Source organism: Electrophorus electricus, chromosome 17 (genome assembly GCF_013358815.1).
Source record: "Electrophorus electricus isolate fEleEle1 chromosome 17, fEleEle1.pri, whole genome shotgun sequence".
Classification (NCBI taxonomy): Eukaryota; Metazoa; Chordata; class Actinopteri; order Gymnotiformes; family Gymnotidae; genus Electrophorus; species Electrophorus electricus.
Genome location: NC_049551.1, coordinates 17,112,705 through 17,127,043, shown reverse-complemented (window position 1 = coordinate 17,127,043; position 14,339 = coordinate 17,112,705). Strand labels below are relative to the sequence as shown.

At 46.6% G+C, this 14,339-nt stretch overlaps 1 protein-coding gene across 4 annotated transcripts; it reads right to left on the bottom strand.

Annotated features, from left to right (window-relative positions):
- Positions 1–350: 350 nt before the first annotated feature.
- On the bottom strand, positions 351–12,585 carry LOC113584539 (kinesin-like protein KIF2A). 4 transcript variants are annotated; one of them, XM_027021519.2, is made up of 21 exons: positions 12,446–12,585; positions 9,775–9,869; positions 9,409–9,534; positions 9,246–9,300; positions 8,179–8,280; positions 7,406–7,506; positions 7,027–7,122; positions 6,820–6,874; positions 6,546–6,708; positions 6,354–6,444; positions 6,203–6,266; positions 6,027–6,118; positions 5,707–5,849; positions 5,409–5,613; positions 5,192–5,302; positions 4,373–4,440; positions 3,583–3,696; positions 3,041–3,188; positions 2,584–2,685; positions 2,297–2,432; positions 351–1,638 (listed from the first exon to the last, which is right to left on the bottom strand). In XM_027021519.2, the coding sequence occupies exons 1-21, from the start codon at positions 12,504–12,506 to the stop codon at positions 1,553–1,555; spliced, it is 2,214 nt and encodes a 737-aa protein (XP_026877320.1). In that variant the 5' UTR covers positions 12,507–12,585; the 3' UTR covers positions 351–1,552. The 4 variants fall into 4 exon arrangements, with proteins under 4 accessions (XP_026877320.1, XP_026877330.1, XP_026877339.1 ...); XM_027021529.2 differs by having other exon boundaries at positions 3,613–3,696; XM_027021538.2 differs by lacking the exon at positions 12,446–12,585 and adding an exon at positions 11,817–11,920.
- Between the last annotated feature and the right edge of the window lie 1,754 nt (positions 12,586–14,339).

Genomic DNA, 14,339 nt, shown 5'->3' with positions numbered 1-14,339 from the left:
TGAGGGTTACGGATCACAGAGAACATTATTGCATGGAGTATCCGAAGACCATTTGTTGACCTTGATTCTGAATACATGACTACACTAAGGCATTGATATGCCTTTGAGAAAAAAAACCTTATGTTTACGGCATGTAGCTTTTATCCAACGTAACTTATGACTGAATACAGCTTGATCAGGTGAGAGTGAAGGGTCTTGCTCAGAGGCGCAACAGTGGCAGGGCTGGAGTTTAAACTGGCAACCTGAGTACTAGTCAGTTACTTTAACTGCTGAGCCACAACTGTTCCTTGGAGTGGTAAGATAGGGCCACGTGCTCCAGCAGCGTGTGTTGAAAAAATGTCAGACATTAACACATTCCGTCAGCAGACGCTTCTTTATTTGTTACTCCAGAAAAACATCTCCCCCTTCGGTCACTCTCCCAGGAGCAGTGCCATGTCTCATCTTTCCTCTTTTTAAAAACAGCTTTAAAATGGGATGGATTTTAAATTTTTTTTAGAAGGTTAACATGGGAAAATGGCAGCTGATTGCATTTGTAAACGACGCTGTAGCAAACCAACACTGGACACAAAGTGTGTGAATTAAGTCGGTACAAAAACGAACAAAAAAACATCAGTACACTGGCGAGTTCGGTAACAAAGTTCAGGATGTCTGAGTCCTCGATTTACACAGTTAAAATACTGACCACAATGCTACTCTTAGAAATTTTCCTCCTGATTGCCTCTGTGACAGTGGATGTACCATGCTGTCTCTCTCACACACACACCCACACCCCCCCAGCTGTTCTTGCGTCAAGTCTTGAGGCTCCACGGCATGCACGTTGGCCTGTCTCTCTAAAGCACCTGACGTTTTCCACAAGACATTTCATCCTCTGACCCCCCTGCGCAAGAAAGTCATCCCGGCCACTTCTGCAAACTCTGAGCTAACAGCATTCCCCTTAAGGCCAGTTCCCTCAACCCTGACTTCAACAGCACAAGCAGGTGTCCATTTTACTGGATGTGCCTCGAGCTTCTGGGCAACCAGTGGGTTTTTAGCTAGTGTGGCTGTAAAAGCGTCTCATGGTGGATATTCCACCTTGTCAAACATGCACTTTTCTCATTACTTTTCTTTAGAGTGCATAAATCGAGGAGTCGTATACATTTTAAAAGCAGCCATGTCTAATGACGGTGTTATATTTACAGGCTCAAGAGCAGATCAAGGTCAGGTCTAAGGGAACGCGGAAGTACAATCATAGCTGCTATGTGCATGCATTAAGTCAAAATGTCTTCACTATTACCCATACATAACATTATGGACTTTAAATTGTACAGTATCTAAAAGTAATTTTAGTGGCAGCTAAAATTAAATTTGAATACTATACAATCAGGCTTCAGAATGTGCTCATTATCCCTTCCACTGAAAAAGGACCCGTCCCAACACTGACTGGAGAGTTACTAAATGTACATGGCGTGGCACGTGAGAAGCTAAAACGTTGGCGCTCTGTAGCCGTCCGGTTTAGTGGCTCTTGGAGCAGTACGGCGTGGGCGGGAGGCGGGTGGGCTCGGTGGGTCGGCTCTCAGAGAGGCCGGGGTCGCTTGGGGTTGATCTGCTTACTGGCCTGCTCCTCCTCCTGCAGAGTAGATCTGAATGCCTTCACCTTATCTGTTTGGGAGGGAAAAAGCCCAGATCAGAGACACGGAACTAACGGACATGTTCTGAACATCACAGCAGACGCACTCGCTTACAGGCCTTTAAAAGGCTCAACAGACTTACCCTGGATTATAGCTGCTCTGGATTCTAAATAATAATAATAATAAATAGTTTTATTGTAAGCGTATTTGGGTTCTTAAGTGCTATATAAATCTCATTTTTTATTATTATTTTAAAGAACAGCTGTAACCACGCAGGTCTGGTCTGCCGAATCAGTTTCGTTTCTTACTCATCAGAGCAAACACACTCTAAAAACTGAAAATTTGCCAGTGGGAGAAGGAACCGCTCCAGCACCCACATCTGCTCCGGAGTTCTGCACCGATACAAACGGCTGCCGTTTGTGCTCCAAGTTCCCTTTACATATTTTCTTGTCACAACATGTGCAAATGATCCGAACACCAGGGAAACCTGCCGAGAGCTTAAATATGGAAGTAAGTGGATAAAAGACCTCTGATCCACCTTCTTTAAGCCAGTGTATGTTGGCACAAGATGAAAAATTACCATGAGCTCTGGGGTGGTCCCACAAATTCAAGTAAGACAGAAACCCAAGCAGAAAGCCACCTGAAGATCAAGACCCAGTAAACGTGGAGACCAATTAACATTCGGTTACCTCGGAGCTCCGTTAGTACTTCAATCTTTTGATCCAAGATTTGCTCGAGCTGTGTGGCGTATGAGTCCACGTCATAGTCGACCTCCTCCGTCATCTCAATCAGAACCTTCTCATCCTCCAGCCAGCGTATAGACTCCTGCAGGGGAAGAATGAGCACAGAGGTTGTGTGGAAGAGCACAATCACAACAGATGTAAACTTAAAGTTTTAGTACAGAACAACAAAATGAAGCAGAGATGAGCTCAGAGGAGCCATGATAGTCCCATGCTGCCCCCCACTGACGCCGCACCTGAAAGACGGCGCGGTGGTCCTCCAGAACCTGCTCCTCCATCTCCACGAGCTGGGACACGGCCTCGTGGAAGGTGAAGAGCTGCGGTGAGACCTCCTCCTCCTGTGGACACACAAGACCTTCACCGCAACACGCTCACCCGAGAAGACGCTCACATTTTAATGAGTGTAAAACCAAGCACATCTGTTTTTATAACGGATGTTTTCGGCTCCCTCTTTAAGGGCCTGAACGCACGCTTAGATGTGTGTATTATTCATTTATTAATAAAATAATAATTATTAATTTTAATACTACAATTATGATGACCAAAAGGTCAGTTGCTGTGGATGTGACCCACATTACACAGTTTAATGTTTATACTGACAGAGTGTGTATAAATGGCCACCAGCCACATTTTGTACGTAATTGTGAAAAAACAGGACACATCAGATAAAGTGCTGGCCAGCTTGTCTCTTACGTTCTGTTCACAGAGAAGTTTGAGGTCGTCTCTCTGCGGCGAGCTGCCCACCCCCCACTGTGCCTCCAGCACATCCAGCTGGCTCACAGAGTGGCACCCCATCCTACCCTCCGTCACCACGCTGGGGTCCACCGAGAGCTCCTTCACCCTTCACACACACACACACACACAGTGTCAGCTTACTGTACATACTATAAGGGAGAGATGTGCTCATGGCTAATGGTTCGTGGCGAGCCAACAGGCGGACCAGCCTGGGCTGGTCAGCTGTGGACGATCCCCAATCGTTCACGAGGACGGAGACATTTCCGTTGTCTCTCATGCTTACGTCTCAAGCTAAGGCTGGCTGTGGCTCTGCTTAACAGAAAATGACAAACATTCCCAAACGCGCTAATGCAGGACTGTAATTAGGAAAAAAAAGCAATACAAAAACAAAACATCAGACGCATGTAGAAGCATTCCTGCTACTGAAATGAGAGCGACTCATTATGACAACGGATGCCAAACAAAAGAGGCGTTTGCATGCGGTTGGCAGAGGGTGGAACCTGCAGGCTGAGGAAGCAGAGGCATCGTACTCGTAGGTGGGGGAGAGCTCCACGCGGCCGCCGCCCCCCTGCGAGAAGGGGATGTCCGAGGGGCTTATCCCGAACTCCTTCACCCTGACACAGATGAGACACAAAGCCGGCGGGACAGAGAGAGAGAGGGGAGGTGAACGCAGGACAGACCCCTCGCTGGGGTGGGACCGGGTCAGAGGTTATGGTGAAGAACCTGGAGGTTCTCTCAGAATGAAAGAACCCTTAGCAGAGAAACTGTCATAGTTGTAAGCTGGTAATGGTTTATGGTACTTCAATCAAATACATCCTGAAATATCCCTGAACAGGTATTCCACACTATTATTACATACCTGATATCTAGGAAGAAAACAGTTAATATATAAAATTTATATATTCATTTTTCTAAAGTACAAAGAAAAATAAGGATACACACCGTGACGGTGAGTGATGTAACATCATACTTTCAGTAACACTAACCCTGCAAGTATCATCAGCCAGTACACAGTGCGCCTGAATATCAAAATGTTAAAAAAAAAAAAAAAAAAAAAAAAAAAAGACAAGTAACAGAACACACTAAATGCATACATGCGGGGTCGGACCGTAGACTTAGACCCACATTTCAGTGGCTCGGATAATCGGTGGTTTGAGGCCCCAGTACAGGTTTGCCCACATCAAAGGGATAAAAATGACCCATCACATCCAAAACAAGATTCTGATATTCAGCATGTCGGCATGTCTCTGTGAAGCAACTGGAGAGCAGATAAGTGAAAGCTGAACACACCTGTTGGCGTATCTCAGCGTATTTAGCGTGTTCTCGCAGGATGCCATGCCGGGAGAGATGGTAGCGATCTGCAGAGGAACAGAAGCAGCATTTCACACCAGTAAAACCACTAAGGTGGGCACACGACATCTGGCCAGACACTGGCCTAGACCAATACTGAACCAGCGCGAGGAGACTGTGGAGGAGGAGCTGTTGAAGTCCTGCTCCACACGAGGGCTTTCGCTGTAACTTCATGACGTGCGTGAGCCACGTTATCAAAGTTCAACTGTGGACAGTTTCTCATTGTGGCACCGTTCTTCTAATACAGTCCTTTATTCCTCAGTGAGAGAAGCTTCTGTATTGAGGCATTAAAATGGCTGCCATTTGGAACCTCCTGCTGGGTTTTTAAAATGGCAGAAATGCAAAACACTTCTGTACAAAATGAACATGAAAACAAAACGATTAACCTGTGGGACCCTGAATCCGCAGGAGGGGTAACCTCCCCCACCTAATCCACTTAACCTTGGTAATCATGCTCAAACATTGTTAACCGAGCAATCATCACCAAGAGGTCAATACCGGGGAAAAGTGTTGTCTGTACTGACTAGAGAGGAAACTCCTGTCCTACACCCAGACAGAGTCTTTACAGCACTCAGTGCTGGTGGCACCGGCATATCCAACAAGACACACCCAAATGATTTCAGAGTAAACAATTATGGTTTTCGCTTGTTCAAATGGAAGCCATATTTATACTCTGGCTGAAGAACTACAGGAGACGCAGAAGTAGCCCTCCTCCTGCTGAAGCCAAGCTGGTTGAGGAGAGAGCGAGATGTTTCTCACCATGCACGTCCTGGAGTTCTCGCCGATGAAGGAGTCTCGGAGCACCTGGGTGAGCTTGCTGGCCCGGAACGGAGTGTGGGGCTTATTGCGACCCAAGGCTCGGATGCACTCCTGTTGAGCAGAGATCTCCGTGTTGGCCCAGGAGCGCATTGCCTGGGTTATTTATCTAACAGTTGTGTCTTGGTGTGTGCGTGCGTGTGCTTGAGAGTTGACCAACCTTCAAGGCCAGTAAACTTTTATTGATCTCGGCGCCCTCAAGGCGGGTCTGGCGATCGGCGCTGGACGTGTCAGCCCCCCTCTCGTTACCTGCCAGATCAATCAGGGAGAATTTGCCGTGCATCTTGCCCCTGCGCCGTAGAATGATCTGGAACACAGCATGGCTTCGCGACGAGTGGGCGTTGGCCGAAGTCTGGCCGGATGTCCTGTTGGAGAAACCATAGTAACGGATCGAAGGGCGATGGGGGAGCTGGGCGAAGCGGCAAACGCGCCGGTCACTAAGGCCCGCAGGTGCTCACCTGCAGCTGTTGCCCACTTCGATGAGCTTGAGCACGTCCTCGGTGCAGCGGACCTCACGCTCCTGTAGACCCACCACCTGCACTTGTTGCTTACCGTCCTCCAGCACACGCAGCTTAGCCTTCCTGTTGAGCAGGTCAAACACCTGCAACACACAGAGACGCACATGCACCCGCACACGCACACGTAAATGACTGGGAGGTGTATCCTTTCCCCAGTTCAGCTGAGGGAGTCTTATGTGGTTCATACAGAGTCCTGAACAGTGCTGTGTGCAACATGGCATATCACAGAGGAATCAAGCAGAAGGGAACCTGCTACTTGCCTTCCCGCTATAGATTTCAAAGAAGGTGGCGTACACTTGGAGGTCCAATTTCTTGTAGTTTGGTTTCTTTAGCATTAGAAAAACGTCACGTGCTGCAAAGATATACAAAGTAATTTCAGTTAAGACCAAATTTTTACAGTTAATAAAATATTGATAAACCAAACGTCCCTGCACACCTGCCAGTGCGTAAATCCCTTTAGAGCAATCCTGATTTTTCCCAGAAAAATCTCCACCCATGGTCTGAACAGAGAGAAGCTGGTTAGGATGAGGGGCTCAGATGTGCTCATCTCTATGTGCTCACTGTGATGATGTCATGATGATGCCTACATGAGTCTTTCCACTCCCGGTCTGTCCGTAAGCGAAGCATGTGGCCATCCCCCTCTCAAAGATGGTCTCGACCAGCGGCCGGGCAGTGAACCTGAAAGATGAACAGAAACTCTTACAAAAAAAACCCCAACAAAAACGTAGAGATTGTCTTTTTAAATTCCAACAGCCCTTTTGGTGGTAGTAACCTCTGACCTGTAAACCATTTCATTTGTGGAGCTGTCATCAAATGCGTAATCGAAGCGGAATGTCTGATTCTCCAGGTATCTCGTTAAATCCACCTTTTGTTTGGGCTCGTGAACCATGACCACGTCTTTGCTGGGGATGGTGATGACATCCAGGTCCTTCACGCTGAGCTCTGCGTCAGATGATTCACACTGGATTACTGGCATTATTCTACACACACAGTGGTCTGTTTAAGTAGTTTTATGACAATAATCATGTTTTATTACTTAAAACCAAAATTCACCTTTCTTGTTTAGTGGACGTGCCCTGACACAAACACATATTCTATGGTCTTCAATCTGGAAAAAACGCACATCAGTTACTACAGAGTCCAACAGGGTCACAATTACAGAATGAGATTAATATACAGTCCTGCATGTAAAATACCAAACAAACAAACAAACAAACATGGGTGTCTTGAGAAAGCCTGACATTTATTTTGTTTGTTTACCAGATCAGCAGTTGTCAGTGGCCGGTAGTCGAGGCTGGCTCTGAAGTCGCGGATCATACACATAATTTCATAATTAGGGGTTGTGGCATCAACATCCTGGATGGAGAAAAGGGTGCACTGCTCAATCATTCACGGAGTGCCTCAAAAGTCGATATTAGGCCCAGTCACACAGATAAGTGATTTTACACACGCATCTTGGTAAGCTTTGGATGTGCTGTAATAGTCTTTTTGTGTCTTGACTCAACTGACCCTAGATTGTGGAGCCCTTTAAAAATGAGCACAATGAACTTCTACCAAAGACTCTTGGTCCCTGCCAAGCTCACGTGTTTGGGGCTACAGGACACTGGTGGACCTTCGCGAGATGTTTCTCATCCCGTACCTGTGCTCTCTTCTCCCGCAGCTCCTGCTGCTGCATGCGTCTCCTCTCTCTCTTCTCCTGCAACTTCTCCACCTCCTTCACACAGTTGGACTTCCTGCGAGCTGGAAAACGCGCAACAGAACACGGTCAATGGAACCTCGAAGTCGGAATGGGCTGGAAAACCTCTGTGACATCACAAAGGCACTTTAAGAAGAAAAAAAAAAAGCCATGCGTTAATCAGACGGAGCCGTTAGCCTCGACACACAGGGGGAGGACGGCGAGTCGGCCCGGGCCCCTGGGAGCCTGACCGGGCAGCCCTGAACAATGGCGACAACAGGGAACATCTCGGTGGCGAGAGACAAAGTCTAAATGACTCTGCTGTTCTTTTCCTTCTACAGACGGCAGCTTTGTTCCGCCTGGGGAAAACTCTCCACTGCACTCTTCTGAGCAGTTGATTCACTTTAACACTCCAGAGGTCGTACCCTCCCTTATGTACAGCAACCTTTTAAATAAAGAAATAAATAAAAGGGAATAAGCCATTGAGAGCTACAGTACCTGCATTCAGGTTTTTGAAAATCTTTGTATCTGCAAGGCTCGGCAAAAGGGAGAAAAATAAAGAAAGCCACTGCGATGAGGAGGCGGCTGGGCCGGACAGGTGTCCTCCGCCGAGGCCTGAACCTGGCTCTGCTATGATGGGGCTCTCCCGAAGCTGTTCTGTCCTGCGCTGCCCGCTTGCTACGCTAGGCCCTGCTGTTCGACGTCACCCCCCCGGTGGCCGAGCCGAGCAGGCGTACCGTTCTGCTGCTGCAGGGTCTGGTGCTGGATGGGTGGAGCAGGCGGAGCAGCGGGAGCCTGCTCCGTCTGCTGGCTGGGCCGAGCTCGCGTCGTTCCTACAACTAACAAGGAGTGACAGCAACATGTTACAGATCTACAACAGTGATCCACAGGACCAATAAGGCATGCAAAAGAACACGTCTACTTGTAGCAAAGCTTCTATCTAAAATGACGGTCTTTCAATTTCAATATGACGACGTTCATTTTTTATTTAATCCAAGATCGTCAAGATTATAATGATCCAATTCATTCACATTACTTGGATTTCCACCTCTGATCTGTACTACGTGCCTGAGAGACAATTTGGATGTTCCTGACATCCTCTCAAGGTTTCAACCTCCAATCTTACTGTACTGCAGAGATCTGCATTTATGGCTGATGTCCAGGGTGGGGTCTGGACGGGATCCACCCAACACTCCAGGCTTATTCACAGGCCCTACAATGCACCCGTTGGTTCAAACTGACACTGACTGCACATCTTAACTCTGTTCATGAAATAATTGAACTTCTAGTGCATCATATTTTGGGATCTTGGATTTCTAACCTACTGATCACTGCTGTCCATTAAAGACCAACTGCTGAGCTTCAAGAATAGTCAGCAAACTATTAGAGCTTAGCGGAGGTTCTTAGTCCAGCCCTCAGCAAGCCCAGCCAGACAGGGTGCGTGTTCTTTTCCAGCTTCTACTGTACCTGTACCAGGTAATAAAGGCAAAGCTCTCATTTCCCAGCTATGGTGTGTCGGCAGCTAGCAGGGAGGGTAAATATGTGAACAGCTGGGAGTGCAGGACTGCAGAGAATGTCTTTAGAGCATAATAATTTACTTTAATATGTAGAATAACCAATATATTTTTAAACCAATAAAATGGTTCACAATAAAGTTAAACGTAATAGTTCTGAGTGCAAGGCTCCAAGCAACAGAACTTTAGGACTTCTGTAAAATGCCTAGCCTGGTCCGGTCTACCTAGCCTGGTCCGGTCTACCTAGCCTGGTCCGGTCTACCTAGCCTGGTCCGGTCTGCTGTCCTTACCTCGGTTGTCCCTCACAGGTGTTTCACTCTTGGGTGGTGCCACTGTTCGCCGATTCTGCAGACATTTAAAAATGTTCATTAAAAGAACACCTACATGCAGTAACCTGTCTCAATGGTTTGCTATGGAAATTCAAGTCTTTTCCTTCCATGACGGAGCACAAACCTTATTAGGGATCTTGTTAACTTTCATCGAGTTGGAGACGGGAGGAGGGGGCGTTTCTGGACTCTGTGCCAGCTCCTCATCAGGTGCAAGATCTGCATTTAGTGCAAAAATGCTGTCCAAGTCGATCTGGGTAGGCAAAGTGAAGGAAGGAATTGGGTTGTTCGCCCACATTGCGTACAAGGACATGATTCCTTCCTTGTGCAAACCTTTTCTTTAACATTTTGCCTCTTTGCTGCCAAGGTATTTATATATGATGCTTTTTGGTGTGGGGACTGTTTACAACAACTGCTGTCCCTCCACTTACGTAGTTCCTGAAGAGAAAACTGCTTGCTGAGCAAGCATGTCGGGCTTTTTACAGGGTCTAACCTCTTTGCCTTTTGTGTCTCCGTTTTCTATCCATTCCACAGTGACGCTTTCGTTGTCTTCATTGAGGGAAGTGACCATAGCTTGGTGTACTCGTCCTGGAAACAGAAAACAGTGGATCTTTAGCTCAATATCTGAGGAGTCAACAGGCAACCCGCGCAAGTGTACTGCACACGTATTGGTGTAAGACCGGATATTGTGTCCCAATCCATCAGCCGAACACAAATTTAATGATTAAATCGGATGAGTTAGCAAAAGATTTTATCAGACGTACAGGAGAGGATGATCTGCACAGTTTTTACACCGAAATACATTTTTCGTTCATCTTCACACTGAAGTGTGACAGCACGCGGCAGGTGACGGATGCGGGCGCCTATAAGGACAGCTCCACCTGGCCTTACAACCCATGCTGTGCAAATATGAAAGGTAGTGTATCTGTTACGGCAGCATGACTATGACCAATTCCCGCTCACTTGCACTTCAGTACAGAATGGCTAACCACACTGTCAGCGTTTTGCAGAACCCAGGGGCACGGTCGTGTGCACAACTGTACCACGGCACGGGAGAGCAGCCTTTAGCCGAGCGGGCAGCGGTCCTGGCTTAGATTGCTCATCACTACCCTGGAAAAACCTTCCGAACCTCGTCAGCTCTGCCGTGGCACAGCGGTGTGGTTCAGGTGCCGACCGTTCAGCGTGCCCTCATTCTTCACCTATACATCCTCAGGCAGTAACCTGAACCAAATGGGTTTGGGGGTTTTTGTCTTTTTTTTTTTTTTTTTTTGCTGATTGCTGTAGATATTTCCAGCAGCATTTGGCAAGGTTGCCATGTTCAGTCTACTCCAATACCTCCTTTTTGTTAAAAGCCTTTTGGTCCCACTTGGATATGTTAGTCCCACTGCATTAGTTCTTTGAAAGCAGGGATGCACAATAGGGACAAAAATACTTAATTGTTCTTATTTTGCTAGATACAAGTTAGAGGAAGGTGCTAGCAATTCTAAGGTCATGGGGTTTGATTCCCATAGAGCACACACACACACACACACACACAAATACAAACACACACGTGTACTGATAAATACAAATAAGTCTCCCTGGGTAAGAGTGGGTGCAAAATGCTGTAAACTGAATTCTAATTTGTTAGATCATGTGAAAGGCATAATTAATCAAAAATGCTCAGAGAACTGTAACGCCAGAGATTGTTTAGGATTGTCACGGCATGCAATTAAAAATTGTGGCATTTGTTAGAGGAGCTAATTTGTATATTGCAGCTATGTTATCAGAATACCAAACGTCAACAGATGATATTGTACATGTATTATATATATGTCAACAGATGATACTGTACATGTATATGTATGTATGTGTATATATATATATATATATATATATATATATATATATATATATATATATATATATATATATATATATATATTGTACAGCCCTATTTAAAATACAAAAAAACATTTCAGTATGGGATAAAATATGCAACCATGATCGTTTGGAAAAGTGTCACTTTGACTGTACTAGCATAAAGTACATCCACTCACTATGAAAGCCTTATCAGTTATGTTTTCTTGCAACACACACTATCCATCACATTTCAGGTTGACATGACTACTCTCTGAAAGTAAGTGTTAGCGATCACTGACGTTGAATCTGATGGTGATCAGCGGAGCAGTGTGACAAAGAGAACAAAAAAAACCCCTCAAATTAAGTATATACACCCTTACAAGTACAAAAGAAGTGAAGAACTGTGTACGGTTGTAACGTATGGGAATTCTTTCGTTAAGTGAAGCACCCAGAGACCTGCACTTTGAATAAGAGTATTATTAATATAACACCTACAGTATGACACGCAGAGGTGATGTGCTGGTGTCCATACGCACTGCGTGTTCGACCTGAGCGCGTTCTCTCTCTCTCTCTCACACACACACACACACACACACACACACACACACACACACCAGTGATCGCAACTGCAAGGCCACAATTAGGAGTTGCGCCAATTCCAGGGGGAAAGTACACTATCCGCATGCTACCCACGTTAATAAAGCATGACGCTGTGCAGCGCAGCCATCTACACTTGTAGCGATCCGTGCGTTTAGACGTCCTGCACGCACAGGCCGTCCTCTGCTACGGAAGACGTGCAGTGCGCATCGGCTCTGCCTGCATCACCCACACCAGCACATTTACTCAAGGGCGGACACTCGAGAAACAGGAGCACGGGCGCGTCGTCGGCTCGCGAGCTTCCCCGCACGGCCCGCGGCGTTGTGGCTGTGTCTGCGCGCGCACGCGCGCGCTGGTCCTCGAGTCGTTTGTTGCGCGTTCCTCGCGACACCGCTTGCGAGCGTCCGCCTGGGCGTGTTCGCGGCGACGCTGGCGTAACGTGTCGGAAAATCCTCCCTCGCGGTGCAGGACGCTCGAGATGCCGGGCGGCTCGCAGAGTGCACGCAAGGCGCTGCGGCTCGCGCAGTGCAGTAGACAGCGGCCACGCTCAGCGGCACGAGTCTGCATTTGATGCCGTCCAGCTACCGGTTACGGCTGCTCCCTCGGCGTGTTTGCAGGAGTTCGCGAGCAGGCTAGCGTGCTGCAGGCTAACTCACGCGGGGTTACTCGGCAACAAAGATGATGCGCTCGCTCACGCTTAGGCTGTCGGCTTGGGCGTGACTTACCGTCGCTTCGTTTGATTTCCACATAGATGCCGATAAGAATCTTCCCGAATATAGCGGCCATACCTCACGTGTAAGGGACGTGTGCGTGCGGCTGTTTCTGCTTTAACGAGCAGGGAGCAGGCTGTTCGTGAGCCCGGGAGGAGGTCACGGGACTGCGCATGCGCGGGCCGCTCACACGCCACGCCGTCAGTGCGCATCAGAGAGGGAGAGGAGATCTAAATATCACAATTAATGGTTGTTGTTGTTTGTTTTATTATGGCAACTCTAATATGATTTTTAAAGAGTCTGGAATGTGGTACATGTCGCAAATTGTTACTAAATTAAAGGGTTTTGTACAACGTCTTTCTAATCGACTGCATTAGATAACAGTATTTAGTTAACTAGCTAGTATGTGAGAATTCAGACCTTTGCATAAAAACACATTTCCTGTAGTTACACACATCATGTTTCATCTAAGAACTAAAAGGCCTATTAGAAGGCGTTTTAAAGCAATCGAAATTAATTATTAATTTTACTGCATTTCCTGGCAACTGGACGTCCACTATTAAACTACCATCCTTCTGGTATTATGTCAGTCTGCCGGAGCTCTTCAGCCATGTGTTGTCTGCCGCACCAGGGAGCGGCTGCTTTCCTCTAGGGGTCAGAGTGTCTGTCACCTGGACTTTGCCTTGTGGCTGGGTGTGGTCTGGGTCATTGTGGTGAGGGGATAGTCAGTCCATGCTTGTTAGCGCAGACAAGGGGTGGACGCGTGACTGCATGGGTTCCCTTACTCTGAAGGAAAGAGTAGTGTGTGTGTGTGTGTGTGTGTGTGCAGGGCAGTGACAATGTTTCTGCCAATCACAGGCAAGAGATGCTTCACCTGTGCTGTAAAGTGGCGAAGGATAATATCAGGGATTTTAGAAGACAGATACTAGCTAGTATAGTTAGCTACATTTCAGGACATTTAATAAACTTAGCTACGTAGGAGAGAACAACTAGGATAGTAACTTAGCCTGCTCATGCTAAGCTAATAGCCTCCACGTAATGTCTGAGTGGTCAGCACTGAATATCAGGAGACAATGTTGGGCCCTGCATACACTAACTAGAATGCAGATGTTTCACAGATTTCAATAGAGCTCAATATAGCTTTGTGAAGTTCACATTAAATTACAGTTAATCATGAAATGAATTGGTAAGGAATAATACAATGGCTACATTTGCTATGTCTCCTTTTTATCCAAAACTTTACAACGCTGTATTGGTCTTAGCAGTGGGACACAAGCAAATTAAATCTGAACAGACCCAGTTCAGTAATGAAATCTAAACCTACTTTTTTTGGTGAAAAAATATATCTTACAAATAAATGGATATTATTACTATTATTATAGTTATCTATGTCGCTCACAGTTGGTGTTAGTTTTTCATTGTCAATTTGGTTTACACTATATTGCCAAACATATTAACTCATCTGCCTTCACATGCATATGAACTTGAGTGACATCCCAGTCTTTGATAGGCTTTGATATGATGTTGGCCCGCCCTTTGCAGCTATAACATCTTCAGCTCTTCTGGGAAGGCTTTCCACAAGGTTCAGGAGTGTGTTTATGGGAATTTTTTTGACCATTCTTCCAGAAGCACATTTGTGAGGTCAGACACTGATGTTGGATGAGAAGGCCTGGCTCACAGTTTCCACTCTAATTCATCCCAAAGGTGTTCTACTGGGTTCAGGTCGGGACTCTGTGCAGGCCAGTCAAGGTCTTCCACGCCAAACCCGCTCATCCATGCCTTTATGGACCTTGCTTTGTGCACTGGTGTGCAGTCATGTTGGAACAGGAAGGGCCATCCCCAAACTGTTCCCACAAAGTTGGAAGCATGAAATTGTCCAAAATCTCTTGATATGCTGAAGTATTAACAG

Excerpts from the sequence above, each read along its gene's own strand:
- LOC113584539 (XM_027021519.2), bottom strand. The coding sequence starts at position 12,506 with ATGGCCGCTATATTCGGGAAGATTCTTATCGGCATCTATGTGGAAATC. Across the intron at positions 9,870-12,445 it reads GGAAATCAAACGAAGCGACG|GACGAGTACACCAAGCTATG; the intron begins GTAAGTCACGCC and ends TTCTGTTTCCAG. Across the intron at positions 5,614-5,706 it reads GAAGTGGGCAACAGCTGCAG|GACATCCGGCCAGACTTCGG; the intron begins GTGAGCACCTGC and ends TTTCTCCAACAG.